The following is a 24,170-nucleotide window of genomic DNA, read 5'->3' as shown; positions in this document are numbered from 1 at the left end:
GATCTCATCTCCATACAGCTGGCTTCTAAAGCCGCTGTGTGGAGCCACTTCTATAATTTAACAACACAGCAGTCACGAAACGGTAATCAGAAAGTGAGCATATGGCACCAAACTGCTGATCCATATTTCAGGTGCACATATGCGTTACTTACACACTTACTCACACACGACCCGTTGAGAAGCAGCAGGCAGCGGCTCAATGATTGGGACATCAATTAAAAAAAAAAAGAAAAAAACTTAAATTTCTGACACGTGTGATTAAAGTGTAGTTTTTGTTTTTTTTAATCTCCTTTCTCTCTCTACACTATCTCATTTAATCTATGTCCGCTTTATCCTTCTTAACCTTATTCACCTTTTCCAGTCGTCACTCTGGAAACAGCTGCTCCTGTACATCTATCACTTTAATTATAAACTACCAGCCTCATTTATCCCACTGCGATTAGTCCCTCAGAAATAAATTATGTGTAAATGCAAGAGTTATAACAGACCCTTCTGTTGTTTCAGGGGTGTCAAACTCATTTTAGTTCAGTTCAATATCAGTTCAATTCACCTAAAAAAAAATATTTTGTTAGTAATTTTTGTGTAATTTTGAGGAATTTTGTGCAATTGTCTGTGAGAAATTGCAAGATTTGTGTGAAATATGGAGAGTTCGTTCCACAATTGGCAATTAAAAATGACTGCATTAATGTAACATAAACAAAGGAAAAATGCAAGCCCCTAAGTTTCATTAAATTGGTGAATTTGAGATATCTACAACTGGATTTTTCTTTAGGCAATTTACACAATAATTCATGTTTTCTCTGTCATTCTTACTTTCTTCTGCGGGCCAAATTGGACGCTCTAAAGCAGCGATTCTCAACTGGTGGGTCGGGACCCTAAAGTGGGTCATGAACATGTCCAGGGTGGGTCACGTGTAGCTGGTCAAAAATAAATAAATACCTAATGTCTCTCATGTTGAACTTGTCTTTTATTTTGAAAAGAACCTTTCTTTTGACAGATGTGCTGTGAAATGCAACAGCTATTTTTGAAAAACTAAATTTGGTTGGTTGAATTCTAAAAAAAAGTAGTCCAATCAATTTTCAAGACGATGTGGAGTTTTTCTTCGAGTTGGAGAATAGACACACACATTCCCGCAGCCTGTTTGTGTGCCACTGGAAAAGAGCTACACAAGCTGATAGACATACAGGCATTTATAAAAATCAATAGTCAGCTGCTCCATCTGCTGCTGCTCTCATAAAGCTTGTTGACACAAATAAAAGCCTTCGTGTAAGCACTCTATGCATTGCACTGAGAGGTAACGCCCTCCATGAATCAGAATGAAACAGCAACAACAGACTCTGGTTATGAAAGCAGTTAAGTGTGCACCACCAGGACAAGAGCTTGCATAATGACAAAAAATTGTGTGTGAGTGAAAGGTATTAATAAGATGAAACTGAAACGAAGCAACTACTTTTGGCATGTGAAACAGGCCAGATACAAGCACTGGGGTGGCCCTGGATCCTGCATCATATCAGTGTTTGAGTGTGTGTGTGTGTGTGTGTGTGTGTGCGTGTGTGTGTGTGTGTGTGAGAGAACATTGCTTCCCACACACTGGCACAGCAGATACAGACTGATTTAGGATTCTTGTGTGTTCTGAAATGAGACACAAACTGCCACTGATGATAGTTTTTCTGTATTCGTCATCTGTGCCTGCTTTACCTGTAGAGCATATGTGTGAAACTCAAGGCCCGGGGGCAAAATCCGGTCCTTTGGATTAATCAATTCGGCCCGTAAGAGAACGCAAAAATTACAGAAAAATAATTGTGTCAATGAAAGTCAACAATATTTGCAGGGGCTCACACTTTTTCCTGGTGCTTATATCACATGGTGTAATCAATGAAAAAACATGTTGTTTTGAATGTTAACTCATTGACTGTCAAAGACGTCTAAAGACGTCAGTGTTGTTTTTGTAGTTTTATAGAAGGAAACAAATGTTGAGGTGTCACTGAAGCTAAGAAAAAAAAAAAATTGCTTCAAAGTCATTAATAGGTTTTTTCAAAAAAAGATGTTTTTCTCAGCTTTTTGTGACAAATTGGCAATTTGTGTGAAACTTGCCTCTATTCAACTGCAGATTACGGAAGAACAAAACAAGCTAGAAACAAAATTATTTTTTCTGATGGAACTATAGAGTCTAACCTTTCAGAATAAGATTTCAGATTTTCATAGTACAAAATATTCTGTGGGTCTTAAAATATCAGTGAAAATAATCCAAAATGCCTGGCAACATGGGGTTGGCTGCTCTGAAAAGGGATGGCAGTGAATGAGTTAAACTGTTGAAAAAAATTCAAAATTTTTACAATATCCTTTGATTTTCCTCAACATTTCTAAATAAAATCAAGGAAATGTAAAAGTGAAGACCCTGTTAGGACTGATATCTATCACTTATTGTTTTGATATTGTCGGTTTCTTACATAATTTGTATTTTATGTATAAGTGTACATAGACGTGCAAACAATAGGACACAATAATGTTGATTTTACTGGTTTTCCTGCATAAAATCTGTGGCCCACTTGAGATCAAACTGATCCGTATTTGGCCCCTGAACTAAAATGCGTTTGACACCCCTGTTGTAGAGGATCACAGGGGTTAATGGAGTCTATCCCAGCTGACATTAGGTGTAAGGCCGAGTAAACAATGTGGAAAAGACGCCAGTCTGTCGCAGGGCATGACAGAGACAAGTTTGGGGTCACTAGCAGGACTCCAGCCAACAATCTCAACAATGTACACGCTAATCGGACTCACTTCACTCAAACTACATTTCCTGCCTCCGATATCCCTGCTTCAGTGAAACTGGCTGCTCTATGTAGAAATCAGCAGTTCCTCCTGAGTCTGTATTTCTGTGTGTGTGTGTGTGTGTGTGTGTGTTAAAACTGTGAAAATCCTCAAACTGGCAGAGTGCAAAGGATTTAAACTACACAATGTGGTAAAACATGAACAGAAGCCCCATAGAGGTGTTTCTACAGGTGTGATTGACTCAAAGCAGTGAAGACTTTTATATCAGTCTTTGGAAAAGGTTATCTAATATTTTACTACGTGACAGACCAATTAACAAATCTTATCAAGGGATTCACATAAATATCATTCATATATTCTTTAGCTAATATCTGTGTCTCAAACCCGTATTTCATGGGCTGATCTGATGAGTACAAAATAATGACTCAATGGTGTAAGAAAATAAGAAAACTTCAAAACGTGAAGGTCACATACTGTAAAGTATCAAGGTAGTCGCAAGGTACCAGTGTAATATGAGATAACAGAGAAGCAGAAGACTGTTGACAATGAAATAAGTCACAATTATTGCAGTGTAATGAGTGTACTGTCAAACATCGATCATTGATACCAGAGATGGAGAGTGAATGCAGAACATTTTATTTTGAATAAAGTCAAAAAAACTTTTTTGACAATGATATTCTAACTTATAGCCTCTATTCTTTATTTGTTGCTAATTGACCCTTCTCAATAAAGATGTTTCTGTTTTTCAGTGCAGTTTCTTGTCACGGTCAAAAGCATGTTTGTTGATCCTGGAGTAAATGAGTGTAATACCAGGTTTTTGTACAGCCTTGAAGAGGACGAGCATGTTTAGGATCTGCATGTGCCAACTGACTTCTTTATTTTTTGTTAAATAAATCAAGGTCAATCTAAAATAGGGTTGAGGATTTTCCTTGGATATGTATTTTGATTTTTGTGTCAATAGCAGCAACAGTTCCCGAAGAGAGTCAAAGCGATTCGACAAGATCGGATCACATATTGTCCTACGTGTGTATCATAGTTGCGGATAGTCACTCAAAAAAGCTGCGGGGCCTTTACATATTCTCACAGTGTCCCAATGGAACAGATTTTGCTCTCTGTTACAGGTTCAGTATGTGCCATTATCAGAGGACAGAATGGTGTGTCTATGGATGCTTTAGAAAAAGTTAAAAGCTGTAGACTCCCTGCAGGATGGGAGGCAGGAGACTCTTTAATATTTCAGAGCAGTGATAAATAAGTCAGACAGACTGCAGAGAGATAAGGTGACTCCGCGGGTATGGGTGAGGGGGGGAGGATGAAGACAGCAGTTGAAAGGTTGAAAGAAAATGACAGAAACCAATATCTGAAGATGAAGAAAGATTAATAAAGCAACAAGGGGGAAAAAACCAAGAAATGCTGTTTAACACAGGTAATAAGAATGTAAGTCAGTTAGAGGTTGATGGAGGAAAACCTTTTTCCTTCACATTAGGTGGAATGGAAAGGGGGGGGAGAAGGGAGTGGGAGATAAGAGGGTGGAGACTTCAGGGAGCAAACACAGAGACAAGTGTGTAGGCAAAGGTCAGCAAAGACAGAGAGCGAGTGTTAGAGAGAAGATGAAAACCATGAGAAAGAGGTAGAAAACTATGTCATGGTCTCTCAGAGGAGGAGCTGCCCTACGTTGGCTGCATCTAATCCCGTCTGCTGGGTTCATGATCAAAAGACAGTGAAGCTTCACTGGTTCACTTAGTAGACAATTTAACTCACACCGAGTTGTGCAGATAACTATTTTTAGCCTCAGCTTAATGTGGTCTTCCATCCTACACAAGCACGATGCTTTCGAACAGAGGTCATTCTGCAGCCCCTGAAAAGTTAAAAAAAATGTTGCTTCTCAGCATTCCATCGTCTCCTATAAAAAGGAATAGCATCTTCCCCGCCTCTTTCCCCACCTCCAAACATCAGCTTTAAGCTCCAATTTCACAATCTTCCATTACACTTCTCTAAGCCTTCAGCATTTTTTGCAGTTGCTCTGCAAGTCTCTCTCATCTTAGCATACCCCCTCCTCCACCTCTTTCCTCTTTCTACTGGGGTGCTTCTCAGTCATACCATCATTTCCCACTCCTCCCACTTCAATAACACATCTCTCTCCTCTTCAAAGCTGCATTAGTTCAGATGCCAGTTCATCTGTTGGATAAGCTCAACAAACAAACTGAGAAGGAGATGCAAGTACTGGAAGCTTGCAATGCAAAGAAATCTAAAAATATAAAGGATGGTCCGGCAGAAAAAGAAAGACGGAGAATTAAATGTATGCAGATGACAGGATGCAATGTGAAAAGGCAACAAATCCATAAAAGGAATTTAGTCCCAATCTCCCCAGTGGGATTAGTGTAAATCTAACTTGCTCCACAGTCTCCTGCATTGCTCATAGCCGGAGCTTAGTGGCACTTCCAGGGAGAGAGTGGGAATCCTACCAGCCTTGAGCTGATAGCTCAGCTCATATCACTGAAAGCTTCCTCTGAACCACACTAATCAATTATCAGCTCTGCTTATCTTCCTTCTTCCCACCTATCCAACACTATTATAAAACCATGACCTCACTGTACATATGCAGTAAAGTTTGACACCGCGCTAAATTAAATACAATACAGGCTAAACAATCTAGGTGTGAAATGCAAATAGTTTTTTAAAATCCTGAATTTTGAATGCTTTTAAAAATAACACATGGAGAAAGCATATATTATTTTTTGGGATTTATTTATTTATTTTTTATTAAAGATCCCATGTCATGCTATTTTTTACCCATCTCTATTTGTTTTAAGAACCCCAAAAACATAGTATTTGAGGTTTATTTTCCCAAACTCACCTGTTTTTCAGTCACTTTCTGAGGAACTCTACACAAACAGGCTGATTTGTGGCCTACTTATGCATAGTCATGAGTGGGCGTGTCTATAAACGGGACACTGACTTCCCCCTCCCCGCACGGTGACGTAGGTCTATGTATTTACCGACGAACGCCCCGCCCTCCTCCCACCCTCTCCGTAGCAGAGCTCATGCTGCTTTATAAACATGAGACAGAGCGTGGGGGCGGGGCGTTCGTCGATAAATACATAGACTGTAGAAAACACATACATAGCACTGCGTGAAGGACGCTGAAATGCTCACCTTCATGGGCGTGTCTGTTTACATGTCAATCACGATAGAGAGCTTCCTGGAGGCGCTTCTCCAGCTCAGTGATGCGTCAAATTTGTCATCAAAGTGGGAACACGTCATCAAATTGGAGCGAGGTGTTTGGGCTCACCCTGCAGTAAGAAAGGAGCAAATCACCCTCTAACTAACGATTGAGGGAATCAATGAATAAACACTTTGGGCATGTGTATGAAACCCAAATAGAACTTTTATGATGTTTAAAGCACAGAAAAGTTGATGTAGCTTAACACGGGCCCTTTAAAGGTGAGTTCAACATTTCCTGAAGGGTATTTAATTGTTTTTGTGGTTTATTTTACATTTGTTGATGGCAATATCTGAAATATTGCCATAATGTCATTTTTATTATTAATGATTTTTAGCTCCATCAAGGAGGTCATATTTCCACCTATGTTTGTTTGGCAGCAGGGTTACATAAAAAGTACCTAAAAATATTTAAAAACTTTAAACAAAGATAGACTCAATGGAAGATTCCATTACATTTTGGAGGGGATTCAGATCAATAGACTGATTCTGGATCAGTTTAAAAAAATCGAAAAATCTCTATTAATCATCATTGGTAAAATCTCAAAAATAGTTCATTGCACGAAATCACTCAGTTGTCATCAAAAGTCTCTTTGACCACATCTAGACTCATTCAATAAATTGCGTCTATTAGAGGTTAATATAATTCCTTTAATGAATCTAACACAAAGGTTTTTGGATGTAATTCCATGCTCAAGAAGAAAGTGCAAACCCAACACAGAAAGACCAGTTCACACCCACCATTGAAGGCAATGCTTTCCACTGGTCAACGAAGTGGCATATACTTAGTACCACTATATAAACCAGGTTATGTTGTAGTGCTTGAGCGCATCAAAAGGCCTTAAATATCCCATTTGGCTTTAAAAAAAAAACAACAACTATTGGATAATCCACCAGATATCTTTGTTACAGACAGTCAACTTTCTGAGCACTTCAGTCCTGACTGACAACATTTGGATTACAAAAAAGGTCACACAAATCTAGATTGTAATCAACTTGAAATCCCATTGAAAGATTAAGTACTTAAGTAAGTGTGTCTTCAATCTGTTGACAAATAACTCTGAGATCATTACTTTTTCCCCCGTATCTCTTCCATTTCTCATCCTAATCTGTTTTCTTCTCAGGACGAATGTCTTCATCTAAAACCTCAACAGTGCTAGATTGTCCCTATGACATGAGGGATGTCATACTCCCCCCATGACATCACCTGAAAAACAGGGTATTGATCAAGAAACGCGAGAGCAAAACCCCTTTATGATCGTACATTTCAAAACACTATAATCGTCATGAGATCTATGAGCTGTCAAATTTGAATCGCAAGCAATAATTAATGAACATTCTGTGGAGTTTGATCTTTCAGTGTTTGGAATAACGGCATTTAAAATAACAGCGTTATGTAACGGCGTTTGTTTTTTAGTAACTGGGTAATCTAACTAATTACTTTTTACGTCGTTACAACACCGTTATCGTTACTGAATGTTAAATGCGGTGCGTTACATGCATTGATTAAATAAACTGTTATCCGAAAGCATCTCCGGCTTCTGACTCCGCTGTTGTGAGGAGGCGGGTTAAAAACGACGTGAGCGATTATGATTGGCTAAGGCGGTGTCATGTTTCATGGTAGCCAATCAGAGCCAGTGTTTTTACACATGTGGCAGCAAGAGGAGGAGGGTTAAAAACAAGGTGAGCGATTATGATTGGCTAAGGCGACGTGCCAACACAGGCAACACGCACGCACGCACGCGCACACACACACACACACACACACACACACACACACACACACACACACACACACACACACACACACACACACACACACACACACACACACACGCACACACACAGACAGAGCAGATTGGATGAAGCAGCAGAGATGGTGAGCGTGGAGCAGTCTGATGAAAAGTTGACATTTTTAAGGATACAAACACTACTTTAAATTAATTGTGATCAAAGGCAAGAACGTGTAAGTGAAGTGTTCATTATATCCAGGAGAGAAGACTTTGTCGACATCCGTTGTAAGCAACTCAAATTTAATGAAGTACCTCACGACACACGCATCTAAAAAATGTGAATTATTTGACATAAAGCAACTTTTTTTTTTTTAATAGTAACGCAAATAGTTACTTTCCTTGGTAATGAGTTACTATTATTATAGAGTAATTTAGTTACTAATGCAGTTACTTTTTTGAACAAGTAGTGAGTAACTATAACTAATTACTTTTTTAAAGTAACGTTCCCAACACTGGTCATGGCCCAAATTAGAGACACCCTGGCTCAGGATTGGTGCAGAAATTGTTTGAAGGGCTGTAGCTCACAATTCTTCATGTGAATAAAAACCAAATGCAACTGTTCAACATTCATATTAGCTGCATTCCTTGCATCTATGTCTGGAGGGCTGCTCAGCACATGTGCGTGGCAGACCAATAGCATACCAACAAAAAATTGTACACAGCCACATGTGGGCATGACAGAGGTTTAAAAGAACTGCCATTGGTGCAAAGAGAAAACATTTGATTAAGAAAGCAGGAGTGCCCAAAGCAGGTTTAGGTAAGGCAGACGATAAAAAAACTTTGTCTTTGACTTTGTCCACTGGTCCAAAGTCTGCCCTTGAGGACAGAATGTAGATGCTCCAACACACTGATGTATTGCAGCCTTGCAGAGAGCTCAGAAACATCTAAAACTCAGATTGGTGGCCCTTCAGGACTGAGCTTGTCTGTGGTATCTGTAAGTGTGTCCTTGGGCAAGGCACTTCACCCACAATGCCTAGTATAAATTTAGTGTGTGTGAGTGTTGGTGGTGGTTGGAGGGGCCGATGGCGCACTTTGGCAGCCTTGCTTCCGTCAGTCTGCACCAGAGCAGCTGTGGCTACAATAGTAGTTTAACACCACTAAGTGTGGCGTGAAAGAATAATCCTTAATTCTGTAAAGTGACTTTGAGTGTCCAAAAAAGAGCTATATAAAATTGATGCATTATTATTATTATTATTGATGAATATGTTGATTCTGATAGGCCATTATCCATTATACTCCTATGTTGTACCTTTTTATTTTTTAATCTTGTTTGGTAACACTTTTGAGTTTTATACTGTACTGAAAGGCTGACACTGCGCTGTCATGAATAAGTTGTCATGAAGGCTGTCATTAAGTGTTATCCTAACCCTAACCCTTCGTCACCCTAACCCCTTACCACTAACCCTACCTAATCCCACTAGATCCCTCCACTTAACCCCAATATGCCAACACAGCTCCAAAGGTGTCATAATTTAGCAAAAATGGTCATAATTTTGCAAACAACACTTAATGACAGCTTAATGACACTTTATCAAATATCAGCCTTATGTATAGGACTTTAACTAAGTGTTATCTCTTGTTTTTATCATGTACAGGGCAAAATAGGACAAAAGGGCTGTTTCTGTTTACCAGGCACCTGTGCTGCTCGAGGGCTCATCCTGGCCAGTGTGAATAGAGGCCCGACTACAAGCAATGCAACACAATGGTTTGCTCTTCTTGTGTACACAATCACACCAATGTTGCTAACTCTGAACAGCTGCGACTCACTGCTTCTACTGCCAAGACAGCGAGTAGGCCAACTCTAACTAAACTCATCCATTTTCCAATCACACACCAGACAAACAGACAACTGTGGAGCTGGTGCTTGCAAAGTGCATACGGACCTCAGCTCTTGGAGGTGTGGCTCCAATTTCAGATGATACCACCGGGACTTTCTTTTATTTTAAAACTTGAATAAAATTAAATCATGCTCCTTTGTTTTAAACTCAGTGTAGTGCATGTCAAGCTGCAGCTCTGTCACTTCCTCAAACATGTGATTACATTTAGAGAACTTATAATTAGCTACAGCCTAAGCCATGCATGGGTGCGTAAGTCTAATACTGGCTTTGTATTGAAAATTTATATGGAATATAGTTACATTCTGAGAGGATCGTACATGTTAAAATATACTGCTGATAGGAAGAGCAAAAGTCCATTGAATTTTTGTGAAATGGCTAAACCTTCAAAGCAACTTTGAAGGTATGATCAGAGAGCTCAAAATTATCTTTTGATAAAAATATAGGACATTTATTATTCATTTTGTTATACTGGTAGTTTCTGATGGAATGGCATACCTTGCTTTAGTTCTTTCTGAAGTTTTTTTTTTTTTTCTTTTTAACTTGTTTTTCATTTTCTGGATGAAAAATATTTAAGATAATTTGATAGAATATTTGAATTTGGAAGCAGAGCTTTGTATTGTTAATGCTATATTGTGCTTTGAAGAATGTCAAATACATTCAAATGAACTTTCGTATTATGATTATAGGGCTAGCAGTGGAAGATTTATAATTTTGTGCAAAAAAAAAAAAACACGAGTCCAACAACAGAGCATTATTACCACCTACCACCGACACAGTCATGCAAATAATAGTTTTTTACTGAAAATAACCTCATTGAACAGTGTGTCTTTTTAGTGCCACAGGTTCAGCCTGTTTGCCATGTTATAAGAGAGGACTAGAATTCAGCAATTGTTACAAGAAAAAGGTGCTATGATGATTAGTTTAAGATCACAGAAAAAAGGCAACTGCCCTTAACAGCAGATTTTTCTTTCTAAAAAAGATAGTGTAGGCTATTGAGTAAAAGCTTTAAGATGTCACACTGTGTTTAGTTTTTCTTAGCCAAAAATAGATTTTTTGGGGGGAGTATGAGCTACTTGAAGCCTCCTCTTTAATTCATTCTGACTAAAATTATTTTATCAGCTTAGGATTTGTCACTGTGATATATTACTGTAACTTTGGAGATAAAATAGCAAATTGGTTGGTTTCTTAGTAATATTTTATTAGCTAATTAAAATTCAAGGGGGGGCACGGTACTGTTTTCACAAGAGCTTATGTAGTTTGCACAGAGCGGGCGATAAAGAACCCCCACAGTGTAGATGGGAAAGCAGGTTGACATGGCCTTAAAGATGGACGTTTCAGGCTCTATTCATTCTCTGCCAGCCTCCTATGAAAGAGAGGAAAGGAGGGGAACGTGGGTGAAAAGAAAATGGGGGTGATGAGGGTAAGGGTTTGGTTACCAAACACAACAGCATCGTTACCAAGCCGTACCGCCAGCTATACGTCTGTTTTAAACACTCCTGCTGGGCGACGAGTGGAGGAGGAAAAAAATTAGCTTGAACCCCACAAACTGATTGGAAAACAAACAGAGTGTGATGTTATGAGTGTGTAACAGAGATAAACACAACCTTTTACCTTTGAGAAGGATGTGTATATGAGACATTTACGACATGTGTTTTAACAAAAGGGTGTTAATTTTTCAACAGTTATTGCCAGGAGGGATGGAGAACACGCTGAGACAGAGAAGGCACTCCTCTCTGGCACTAATTTATGAGCAAACACACACACACCTGCAAACAAAATACACGGTATACCTCGAGCTAAAAAAAGCCAGATACAAGTTCAGATATGACAATAATCGACTTAGTATTAGCAGAGAAGTAAGCTATGATTTGCAATGCCAGTCCTGGCACAAGCCACGCACCGGCTCGTGCACGCTCTCTTGCACACGTTTCATAGGCGTTCCCTCTTGGGAGCAGGTAGAGTGTTGCGCATGTGCATTTTTTCAAAAAGTAGAGAGGGTGTTTCTTTTCTAAACTTCAGGAAAATCCTCATCTATACCTAAAGTGGTCCACAGATTCAACATTAATTTCCCCAAGTTTGCACTTCCACGTATAAATGATACATAAAGTATGTAAGGCACCGACAACATCCAGGCAATAAATGACAGATAACACTCTCTGCAGGATTTTCTCTTTTAAATTTCAATGATTTTGTGACCAGTTTTTATTCAATTTGGGGGTAATTATGTGAAATAATTTGAGGAAAATTGAGTTCTTTGAACAATTTAAGATTTAAAATGACTGCAGTCATGCATGGGAAAATTGCCATTCTCTAAATATTGTGGAGTTTGATTGAATGTGTGTATTTAGAAGGGCTGGGAGATCTACAACTTAATTATTTAGTAATTTATACAATAATTAATGTTTTTTCTGTCTTTTTTTATTTTCTCTTGCAGGCCAAATTGGATGGTCTAAAGGGCCGGATTTGGCCTCCGAGCCTTCAGTTTGACACATGTGGTTTAGGGGAACAGCTGAACAGCTCTTGTATTAAATCAGCACATTCTATAAAACTGGAGGGACAGAGGACAAAGAGATGGGGAAATATGTCATCAGGATGTTTGGGAGAGAAGCAACATACATTATATGACTATGGAATGGAAGAATGAACACAAAAGAGACAAATATACTAACAATATGGGAAGACCACTTCAGAAAACACACTGCTTTCTTTCAAACGGATTACAGTGGAAAGGTTTTCAGATGATTAGCTAAACTTCTAGGTTACTTGACAACCACTAGCCACATTGAATAATTGACTTGCTGTGTTTCACTGCATACATTTACCCTCCACAGACCACTCGCTGCTCAAAGTTACCAAAAAGGTCAGATGATGTTTTTCGCTAGAGCTCTCTAGAGATTTTCCAACATGACTTCCCATGCCCTCTCTACTTTTTGCTTCAATTCACTCTGAATGAAAAGTGAAATGAAGTTGGTACATGACAATATCTGTCAATATGAACAACATGTGAGCTCCTCATTAGAGAAAATTGTCTTTTTCTTTATTTCTTTTCTGTCATTTCTGTCAATTTAAAGATTAAACTGTTGACGCTGCCAGGAAAGTAGTGCTACACTAATACTGCAGTTATGTTTATTGTTGCATTTTGTCAAATGCCAAACTTAATGAATTCATTTATAAATGCTTGTGATGGGCTATTGACATTTGACTCTCACACTGAAGTTGTCTGAATAACCTCTTGTACACTATTTTCTAAATGTTGCATTTTTAATCATGTAATGTAAATGAAATTGCCTTGTGTATTAAATGTGCTCTAAATATTTCCCTTTAATTCAAACTGTCCCTGCCCATGAATAAACATCAATAATGGACAAACAAATGTATGAATATCTATATATGTGTAAATATAAATATAGGTAAATGTTGAGGGTCTCCAGCATACATACTGCTGTCCTTGGTCTTCCCACTTTCTTATTTGCTCACTCCCTCTTAAGTCTTGTGATACCAACAGTGCATTTTCTGTAGTCACATGCCGGGGCTTTCTTTCATCTCTGCAGTGTGCATGTGCTCAGGAGGAATTCAGACGGCTTGCTATCTAAACTACAAGACCAACCCTGGGCTTGAGGCACTATAACACAAACATACACTTGTGTGTATATATATATATATATATATATACACTGTATACATATATATATATATTTATATATGTATGTATAACTCTGACATTTCAAACGACCCAGTATAAAATGTCCTCAGTGAACATTAACTGCATAGCCACTCTGCACTTCAAGAAATGAATAAAGTTGAATCAGAAATGGTTATTAATCTTGCATATAAACCAAGGTGAGCTGAGGACAAGGTAACAGCTTCATAGAGACAAAGTCTTCTAAAGATGGTCACTTTGGTGGTCATTTTATTCCTGCTGTATGTATTCCTTTCGTCTTTATGATTGTCGTTAAAACAATTCTCATCAAAATAGCATTAAAAAGCCCTGTTAAAATCAATTTGATGGGACCTGTCACATAAAATCTCTGAAACCAGGAAAAGCCTCTTGTCAAGGATTATTATTAAATCACCCACAGGAAACAAGTTCATCGTACTGTACAGTTACATAGATGTTTATTTGTCCCAGTGGGGAAATTTAGTTTGTTACAGCAACAAGAAGAGTAAAAGAAAACCAAACTTCACACATTGGATATAAATAAATAAACATGAATAACAAGGGTTTTCACTAGGCTTTACAACGATCTGATCAATGACATCATTGTCGTGATGAAACTTTCTGTAGATGCTCCCATTGCATCGCTTTATCGCTCATTTACACCGAAGAGTTGTTCGCTTTACATGACACAGCTTTATTTCACTCGCATTCATGCACAAAGGTGAAAACCTATGAGCAAACGGCAAAAACGAACAGCTGAGCGCTGGACTTCTTCCCCAGTCGACTGGTTCTGAGAGAGGGGGCTGTTAGTGTCTGTGTGTGTGTGTTTGTATGTGTGTGCGCTCTTGTTTTTTTATAATGTATGTTAAATTTAGGGATGTTCCGATACAACATTTGCACTTCCGATACGATACCGATATTGCAGCCTTGCATATTGACCGATACCGATATTGATCCGATACGATATCAGCAGGAATCATACATACTTTTATTGCTTATTTTGTAGTGTGGAATGTTAGAAAAGGCTTGATCAAGTGACTCAAACAGAGAACAATAGTCAATAATTCAAGTTCACGTCAGTTATTTTTTACTGTCAGTAAATGGTGGGAACAACTGAGGGCGGGGACAAAAACAACAAAAACTTATCGGAGCGCTTATATCGGAGATTTTAGATGCAGTCAGATAAAATCCAATATTTGTTTTCTGGCTGATATTCGACATCAATATTGGATCGGGACACCCCTAATTAAAATGGAGAGTCCTAGAGCGGAACGATGTGTTCCCATTTACTTTTGCTTTCATACCGGAGACTTCTGTCCTTTTCAGGGCAGTGGTGGACACAGAAGCGCACGTGTGTGCCCCACCTCCGCTGTGCACCTGTAAATACGGACAATAAGCAACAGCAGGTTTTGCAATGCTACAGTCAGGAAATATGTCTTTGCTCCTAATGCTAATGCTGACGGAGGCTTCATGTAGTTCCAGTGTGGTCTGCCTCCACAGCTTCATCTCCAACTCTCTTGTAGTTGTTTCACAGCAGTCATGGAGTATGACATGGGACTCTGGTTAATGTTACCAGCTGCAACGTTTATTTTGCAATCACTCAAAAACGGCATACAGCTTCTAATCAATCTGCTCCATTCACACACCCTCCCTCACTCCGTACACTGGTCGAGCAACCAGCGCATTCATTCGCAGTTAAAGGGCCACGCACCCACACGCACTCTGACAACAAATGTTATGTTCAGGTCCTGCATGGAAATTCGACAACTTTTCCATTCCCTCACAGTCACAAGGATGCGTTTAGGTCCAGAAACATGGTACCGTTTGATTTTCTGTGAATCTGTATCAGGTAGTACCAAAGGAATTTCATATGATGGGATCGGTGATCTTTTTTTTTTTAATTCACTGATTGGTGATCAGCGGAAAAATCCTGATCATCTAAAGCCTAGTTTTCACACGCTTTAGATGGAGATGTCAGCCAATAAAAAACTCTCTAGATCGGTCAGAGTCTCTCGCAGGTGATCGGAGTCATTGTCCATCATGGATGTTAGCTTGGATGTTCACCTGTTTTGGTGGAGCGTGTGCATACACCTTCAAAAATGTGACCAGTGGTCTGATCTTCTTACGGGAAGGAGAAATGTTAAGTTGTACGCCTCTTTAGTGTTGGCATACAACAAGTCCAGTATTTTACTGTCCCAGTCACAAATACTGCCAGCCCTCCTCCTTTCTTCTTGCCCCTATCTGTCGTTCTGTCTTCTGCCTTAAATAGAGATAAATATAGATAGAGCCTCAATCAGGTTCGACTCCAGTGACGAGGCAGAAGAGTGTCATAGTTTAACTGAATAAATAATTAACGAAGTGGCTGAGAAGAGGGAAGTCTGGGCCTCGCTGCTAAGGATCCTGCCCCCACGACTCGATTACGGAAATTAGCAATTCATCAAAATCGCCCTAAATTAATCATAACTACACGAAACACAAATAAAAAGGGTTTATAGAATAGATGTAGACTAATTGTCGCAACTTTTAAGTGATTCTGGGTTTCATTGAGCTAAATATTTGTCCTCCTGCAGCAGCTTTGAGATCATGGATGTTGAGGGTGTGAAGAGGAAAATGCAACCAGAACTTTTTATGATGAGCTCATTCTTCAGTCAGCTCAGCACCCACAAAAAACATAAGAATTAATCATCAGCTCCATTGATCAGTATAGGATTTCTGCTCTTTGAAGTCCATGTTTCTGGCAGTGACAAGTGACACATTTTTACACATAAAAGACACAAAAGGAGAATATTGTTTGTTTGTATGACTGTGAGGAACAACCGGTAAGTCAAGATTCTTGTATGTTTACTATTGTTTTCGGTTTGAGTATCCAAAATACCTGCATGGATCATTCCCTGGTTTGGCTTAATCATACTGTATAATGTACATATGTTGTAGAAAGTCAATGGTGTGTGAAGGTAATTGAGTGTAATTCAGGTCAGATGTTGGCGTCTCTGTGTTAGTGATTGAGAGAATAGGAATAAAGGATAGACTCTGTTCTAAAATATCCCAAACATCTGATTTAGAGGGTGAAGTCATTGCAATGTAAAGTGTAATTGTTGAAACTTCAGTAAGTTCAGAATGTAGAACATGTCCTTTCCTTTAACTTCATAAAATGTAAAAAAAATATTTTAATGTAGATGAGTGTCAGAAGCTTGTTGTCTCTTAAAGGGCCCATGTTAAGCTACATCAACTTTTCTGTGCTTTAAACATCATAAAGTTCTATTTGGGTTTCATACACATGTCCAAAGTGTTTTTTAAATTGATTCCCTCAATGGTTAGTTAGAGGGTGATTTGCTCCTTTCTTACTGCAGGGTGAGCCCAAACACCTCCAACTTGATGACGTGTTCCCACTTTAATGACAAATTTGACGCGGCACTGAGCTGGAGAAGCCACGCCTCCAGGAGCTCTCTGCCGTGATTGACATGTAAACAATCACGCCCACAAAGGTGAGCATTTCAGCGTCCTTCGCACAGTGCTATGTATGTATTTTCTACAGTCTATGTATGTACCGGTGAACGCCCCGCCCCCACACTCTGTCTCGTGTTTATAAAGCAGCATGAGCTCTGCTACGGAGTGGGTGGGAGGAGGGCGGGCCGTCCTCTGGCCCACCATGCGGGGAGGAGGAAGTCAGTTTCCCGTTTATAGACACGCCCAATCATGAATATGCATAAGTAGGCCGCAAATCAGCCCGTTTGTGTAGAGTTGCTCAGAAAGTGACTTTTCAGAGGCTAAAACTCTGGAAAAAAGGCGAGTTTGGGAAAATCAACCTCAAATACTATGTTTTTGGGGTTCTTAGAACAAATGGAGATGGGTGAAAAATAGCATGACATGGGGACCTTTAAAACTCATGTATATAGCAGTGATTGTGTGGAGTCTAGTGTTAATTTTGTGAATTAATTCATGGCTACCTATAAGTCATACCTATATAGTACCTCCAATATCGCAGTTTATGTTGAAGTCAGGTGATGGTTGTCGTCACTTGTCAACGATTAACCTCAAATAGCAGTAAATAATAAAACTAAAGAAAGATTCATTAATGTTTGAAAAAGTCTGTCTTTGAAGCTCTAATTAGAGTCTGATTCATTACCTTTCCCCTTAAGGCTAATTTTTAATCACTCCTCTAATTACAGAGAATGCTCACGTCCCTGTAAAAAGTACTTTACAATCCTGTCCATCGCAGGTTTTGTAAACAACATCCAGGCAATGTTTATTTTCATGTAAAGTCGAAGAAGCTGGATGGGTATTGACTATAATTACCATGTGGAGAACATCTGTGCCTTGCTACCTAGCCAGCAGCAGCAGAATCCAGTGTCCCCGATGTTGCTTTGGGCAACACAGTATCATTTCGCTTTTTTAAATGCCCCGTGGCCTAATAAAGGACAAATATAACTTCACAGAGAATGTCTTCTTCTGCAGGCTGCTGTCTGGCAATAATTTCACACACTTTAAAAGAGGGTGGCAGGATGAAAACAGAATTGACTGCTGCCCATGAATATGCAGCAATAAAACTGACTCACACACAGAGAAAGATATGTTAACCTTCTCTCTCTGCTCTGACACTTTTTTTCTAATTTCCTGTAATATACAGACATATGTCTCAAGTTTACAGATAATTTTCTCAATAGACTAAATCATAAGTGTTGGTGGGAAAGCGAGGTTAGGATATGTATTTCTAAAACAGAAATCCACAGAGAGAAGAGAAATGAAGACCAATAAGGCCAACAGGCAAAACAATCTATGACCACTTTTGGTCAAAAACAGCAGCAGCCAGCCCTTGAACAACATCTATAAACTAATTTGGAAATCTATTTTAAGCAAGGTGGTTTTCAGCTTCAATCTGACCACAGCAGTCAAACAGAGTTAGAAGAGAAGAGAAGAAGAGGCATGTTGAACTATCTGTCATCTTAGTTCCTAAAAAACACAGCAACTGCAGAAGCATGCTATGACTTAATAATATATCACTGTTTTTATGTTCCTGTCCAACCTTGGTGGTGTCACCTCAAATGCACTTTGTCCCTGTAACAGATGGCTTCATTTGTGGCGTCTTCTTTGTTAAACTAATTGCTGAGAACGGATCGGAGGGGCTGATGGCGCACTGTGGCTCAGGTGGTAGTGGGTCGTCTTCTGATCGAGAGGTTGGGGGTTCGATCCCAGTTCCTGACTATGTGTCGAAGTGTCCTTGGGCAAGACACTGAACCCTAAGTTGCTCCCAGTGGTTGACTAGCGCCTTGCATGGCAGTCTGTCCCATTGGTGTGTGAATGTGAGAGTGATCGGGTGAATGAGCTGATATGTAAAGCGCTTTGAGACTGCTTCAGTGTGGTGATAAAGCGCTATATAAATCAAGTCCATTTACCATTTACCATTTACTATGGCAGCCTCACTTCTGTCAGTCTGCCCCAGTGTAACTGTGGCTACCCTAGTAGCTTATCACCACTGTGTGTTGAGTAAAAGAATAATGCAATGTAAAGCACTTTCAGTGTCTATGAAAGACGCTATATAAAATCCATTGCATTATTATTATTATTTCAATCACAGCTCCGATATCTCAAGCTTCACAACAATAATCAATAACAATTGAGGGTTGAAGCTGCAAATAACAAGTACCAACCTTCTTTGATTGCTATGGCACGTCGTGTTATTGTAGATTTATATGTGTGGGCAGGTATCATGTATTAACATCACACTGTGTCTTTGCTGACAGATATGAATGTAAAATCATGTTCAGAGAGCCCCTGTATCAAAATAATTTTCAGCTCATCTTATGTGCATGAGCATGTTCCGCCTGAGTGAGTTTTTTTTACTTGCTTTGCAGTGTAAGCCGTTGTGTATAATGCTGCAATGGGGTTTTTCCTGCTGAAACACTTGCCATTGCACCTTCACTACCGATAGGAAGTGAACACGCATCCAATTTTGTTGAGCAGCCAATAGTAACGGCCAAAACCGCTCATGGAGCACTTTGTTTGCAAGATACAGATCTCTGATTGGCTGTAAAAGAGTGTCCTTGATTTCTAAAGCTTGATACCAGAGCCAGGAGAAGGCCTAGAGGTCCAGTATCCTCTCAGAGAACTGAATTATAACATGCTGAAGGGTTATTATGGTTTTTGACCAAATGACACCAAAAAACACCGTACATACTGCAGCTTTAATGTGTGTAATGACTGAGAGATGATTGACTCTAAACATTCCAATATTTTACTATTGAAGACAGCATGGTGAGCTAATGGTTAACACGTCTGCCTCACAGCCAGCAGCTCCCAGGTAAAGCCCAACAGTGGGCACTTTGGAACATTCTTTGTGGAGTTTGCATGTTCTCCCTGTGAATGTATAACTTTTCTCTGGGTCTGAGCAAAATCTAATGTCGAGATATCTGCAACCTATTAAGAGAACGAACAGCAGGTGAAAAACATGAATATAAAGGAATTTAAAGTGCACACTAGTTTGGTTTTATATTCCATTTACTGATTTTCATTTGAAAAGAGCAATTGAGATAAATCTTTCAGAGTGGTTTTATTTTTATTATTTTTGTTCTCTTTTCCCCCATGTTGTACTGATAATATTATGATCTTTTGTTCTGGGCTCTATGCTAGTGGGAGGGGGTGAAATGCAATTTAAAATAATTTTGAATTCTAAAATTCAACTTGATTGCTGTTCTTGTCCTTGTTATACTTGACTGATAATGTATTGCTGTTTTTCAACAAGGCCTAAAAATCAATCTTTTTACAAGAGCATTATTTTAATTATTTTTTTTTATTGATTTTATTCACTGTTGGTTTTATGACTGCTTTTATCTGTTGATTTTTTTTTCTGCCCTTGATTTCTGTAGCACTTTGAGATTGCTTAATGTAAAGTGCTTTACAAATTAAAGTTATTATATTATTATTATTATTACTAGTACAGGGAAGTATGTATTCTTGTGGGAGCTTAAGTAGAGTTGTCAATTATGGTCAAATGAGTATATGTTTGAAGGTTGGATGTACAAAGAGGTGGACATTCTCTGTACTCTGTAGTGTTATAAAGGGGTTTATTTGCAGGTGCAAAGTAAAATAGCATGTGCGATTTTCAGTTTCGTTATTTGGGACTTGCGCATGATAAATGCGTTTTTTTTTTTTATACTAATTTTTATATATTTTTCGTTTGGTGTGTTTTTTGTAATGTTGTTTTTTTTAAGTCATTATGTGTATTTTTGTATCTTTCTGTTGTCTTTTTGTGCATTTTTTGTATAATTATTGTTTTTTGTTGACATTGTAGTGCATTTCTGTTGTCATTTTGTGTATTTTTGTAGATACAGCATAAATATTTAGTTTTGTGTATTTTGAGCCATTTTCATATTTTTGTTGTCATTTGGTGTTTATCTGTAATATATGTTTTTTGGAGTCATTTTGTATGTTTTGTGTGTTTTTGGAGCCTTTTTGTATATGTTTCTGCATTTCTGTTGTCATTTTGTGTACTTTTTGAGATGTGTGTGCCATACCTGCCATACCTATGTCGCCTTGTGGAACTCTCTCTATCTCCTCCGTGGGTTCTCTCTCACACACGCACGCGCATTAGCCGCGTGCATGCACATACTCCGTCACAGGTTGTTGAAATGTATGTGTAGAGAGTTGTCGCAACTCTCTCTCTAAACGGCTCTGTGTGCGTTCAGCACATATATCCGAGGTGCGCATTTGGTTATAGGGCACATGGTGAAAATATTCGCATTTATAATGCCGTATCTGCGCTGTTCGCTTTCAACACAGCTGCGGCCATTGCCCGCCAATCACTTCCGGGTCCCATCCGTCTGGTCTGAACAGCGAAAGGTCAAACAAATAAGCATTTTGAAAAGACCAAATAAGTAAAAAATGACGCATGCACACACGGGCTATGTGCAAGCTGTTCATAAATGTTCGATTCCAACACAGCCACGGCCATTGGCCCGCCCCGTCCGTCCAGTCTAAACAGCCAACGGTCAAACAAATGTGAAAATAAATGTTTTGAAATTACCAAATTACTCCAAAATAACGGACTCACAAACTCTGGATATTTGGAAGCCGTTGACAAAGTTTCAGATTGAACAAATACTGCGTTGGGGAGAAATTCGCTCCACAAACACACACGCAGACCTTTTTTGCTTTATAGATAGATAGATTATTATTTTAGGTATGTTATTCAGCAACTTTCAGTAACATTATCTCATGTAGGCCACATGTCTTCATGTACATGATGATTATGAAAAGCAGGGGTGTCAAACTCATTTCAGTTCAGGGGCCAAATACGGAGCAGTTTATCAGTGCCGCAGAATTTCGGTGGGGAAATTAGTAATTTAATCATTATTGTGCTCTGGTTTGCACTTCCATAAATAAATAAATGATATAATATGTACAGCAATGATAATATCAAAGCAATAAGTGACAAATATCAGTCTTCACTTTCAATTTATTTGACTTTATTACCCATTTTTATGTAATTTGGGGACATTATTTGGAATAATTTGAAGAAAATTGTAGGATTTGTATTTTTTTTTTTTTTTAGAATTCTTTTAATAATTTGAGTTTAAAAATGACTGCCATCATGTGATATAAATGTGGTGGAAATATGAGCCCTGCTAGGATTGTGGAGTTGCATTAAATTTGGAGATATCTACAACTGAATTAGTTAGTAATTCACACAATGATTCATCTGTTTCTTGTTTGCTTGCTGCTGTGGGCCGAATTGGATGCTCTAATTGGCCGGACTTGGCCCCTGGTCCTTGAGTTTAACACGCATGATGTTGAGGCTTCATGAGTGACCAGTTTATTGCATGTTTGACAACCATGTTGTAAATGTGACAAGACAAACACAAGCACCACTTCAGGATAAGTTGGGATGAAATGTTCAAAGTTATTGATGGCGCTAATGGCACCTACACACCATACACGCGTCCCTCCACACACTGACTCACCTCTCCTCCATGGCCGTCAAAAATCCCAAATATCGACGTGTGGCTCTTGTTGACGACGTCGGTGAGCACCTCGAACCTGTCCTCCATGTGGTCTCTCCGGCCTTGGATGGAGTACACAGCAACGTTGTTGCTCTTGAACTCCCAGGTCTTGGAGAACTCCGCGTCCAGGACGTCCAGCCCACCGAAGCGCTCGTTCTGCATCATCTCAGCCACTTTCCCTTTCACCATCTTCACCGCGTCCCGGCTCGACTTGACGATGGTCTTCACCTCGTCCGTGTGGAAGAAGTAACTCCACAGGGCCAGGCTGATGCACAGCAGGAACAGGGTCTCCGGTCTCAGCAGAAAATAACGCATGATCCGGCCTAACAGAGACAGCAGGGTCATGGTATCCTCTATCATCTATTTGTTTACGCGCAGGAACTCGCGGCAGGTTGTGCGTCGCTCACCGCCGCTGCAGATTTCACTCCATCGCCGCGTCTCGTGTTGCTAAATAAAACGCGTTTGACAGAGAAAAACACACGGAAAACACAGAGGAACCGCAAGCACTTCACTGCATTTTTAAAGCAGAGTGAGAGGCATCGTTGTCAAGCCTCCAAACACCGGTCCCTGTGACGTTCAGCCCCGCAGTGAGCTCAGCCAACACGTCGCCCGGTGACCATCCACTGCGGTCCGAGCGCACCACCGACACACCGGGCAGCAGAAACACCGCTCCTGCTCAAACTAAAGTGGGTCTGTGTGTGTCCGTTAACAGCCCTTTAAGACTGTCCGACTCCTACAAATAGCGGTGAGCTCAGTTCGCCGTAAGCCCTCAGCACATTCCCAGCTGCCACACACTGCCTGTGCCTGAGCCGCTGATTCTCTACAGGGTCGAGATGCCTTCAGGTGCAGCTCGTAACACCACGCACACACACACACACACACACACACACACACACGCACACACACACACACACACACACACACACACACACACACACACACACACACACACACACACACACACACACACACACACACACACGCACACACACAGTTCGCTGAATTACATCTAAAACATTATTATTATTATTAGTAGTAGTAGTAGGAGTAGTAGTAGTATCATCCACATCAAATAGTAATGGTAGACTAGTAGTTAGGTACATTAACTTAGGGGGGTGTCTTTCAACTGTGGGTTCGTGACTCCATGTGAGGTCGCCTGAAATGTTAGAAATAATAATAATAATAATAATAATAATAATAATAATAATAATAATAATAATAATAATAATAATAATAATAATAATAATAAAATGTATTGTTTAAATAGTATGCTTCACAGCAAGAAGGTCCTAGGTTCAAGCCCTGGGGTGGACACTTGGATGCTTTCTGTGTGGACGTTGCATGTTTTCCCAGTATTGTGTGGGTTTTCTCCAGGTACTCTGGCTTTCTCATATAATCCCAAAACATAACTGTTAGGTTGATTGGAGTCTCTGAATTGCCCATAGGAGTGAATGTGAGTGGTTGTTTAGAATAGAATAGAATAGAATCAACTTTATTGGCCATGTAATGTATGTTATACACACGAGGAATTTGACTTGGTGAACTCTTCTGTCTGTGTTTGTCTGTCTGCGTGTTGCCCGGTGATGGACTGGCGCCCTGTCCAGGGTGTACCCCTGCCTAATGCCCTAAGAGGGCTGGAGATAAGCACCAGCAAACCCCTGCGATCCTGAAAAAAAGGAGCAAGCAGGTCAAAAAATGAATGGATAGATAGTCTTTTTCAGATAAAAACACCACACACACACAATCTTAAACAACTGTATATATATATGCATTCACTTTTCTTAAGTATAAATCTAGTTCAAACAAAATGCAGCCTGAAAATATATGAGCTGGCACATCTTTGCACTTTGGCCACTAATCGTGGCTACTCTGTATTTGTAACACTGTGTAACAA

The 24,170-nt window shown here is 39.5% G+C and overlaps 1 protein-coding gene across 1 annotated transcript in view; it reads right to left on the bottom strand.

Moving 5' to 3' along the window:
- Positions 1-23,110, bottom strand: part of ppm1lb (protein phosphatase, Mg2+/Mn2+ dependent, 1Lb) — a 52,890-nt gene extending 29,780 nt beyond the window's left edge. Inside the window, exon 1 of the mRNA XM_028463974.1 lies at positions 22,238-23,110. Within this exon, the coding sequence (XP_028319775.1) occupies positions 22,238-22,636 (399 nt within the window). The 5' untranslated portion in view covers positions 22,637-23,110. The remainder of the gene's footprint in view (positions 1-22,237) is intronic.
- Between the last annotated feature and the right edge of the window lie 1,060 nt (positions 23,111-24,170).

Source organism: Gouania willdenowi, chromosome 13, assembly GCF_900634775.1.
Source record: "Gouania willdenowi chromosome 13, fGouWil2.1, whole genome shotgun sequence".
Classification (NCBI taxonomy): Eukaryota; Metazoa; Chordata; class Actinopteri; order Blenniiformes; family Gobiesocidae; genus Gouania; species Gouania willdenowi.
This window is presented reverse-complemented; position numbering and strand designations above follow the sequence as displayed.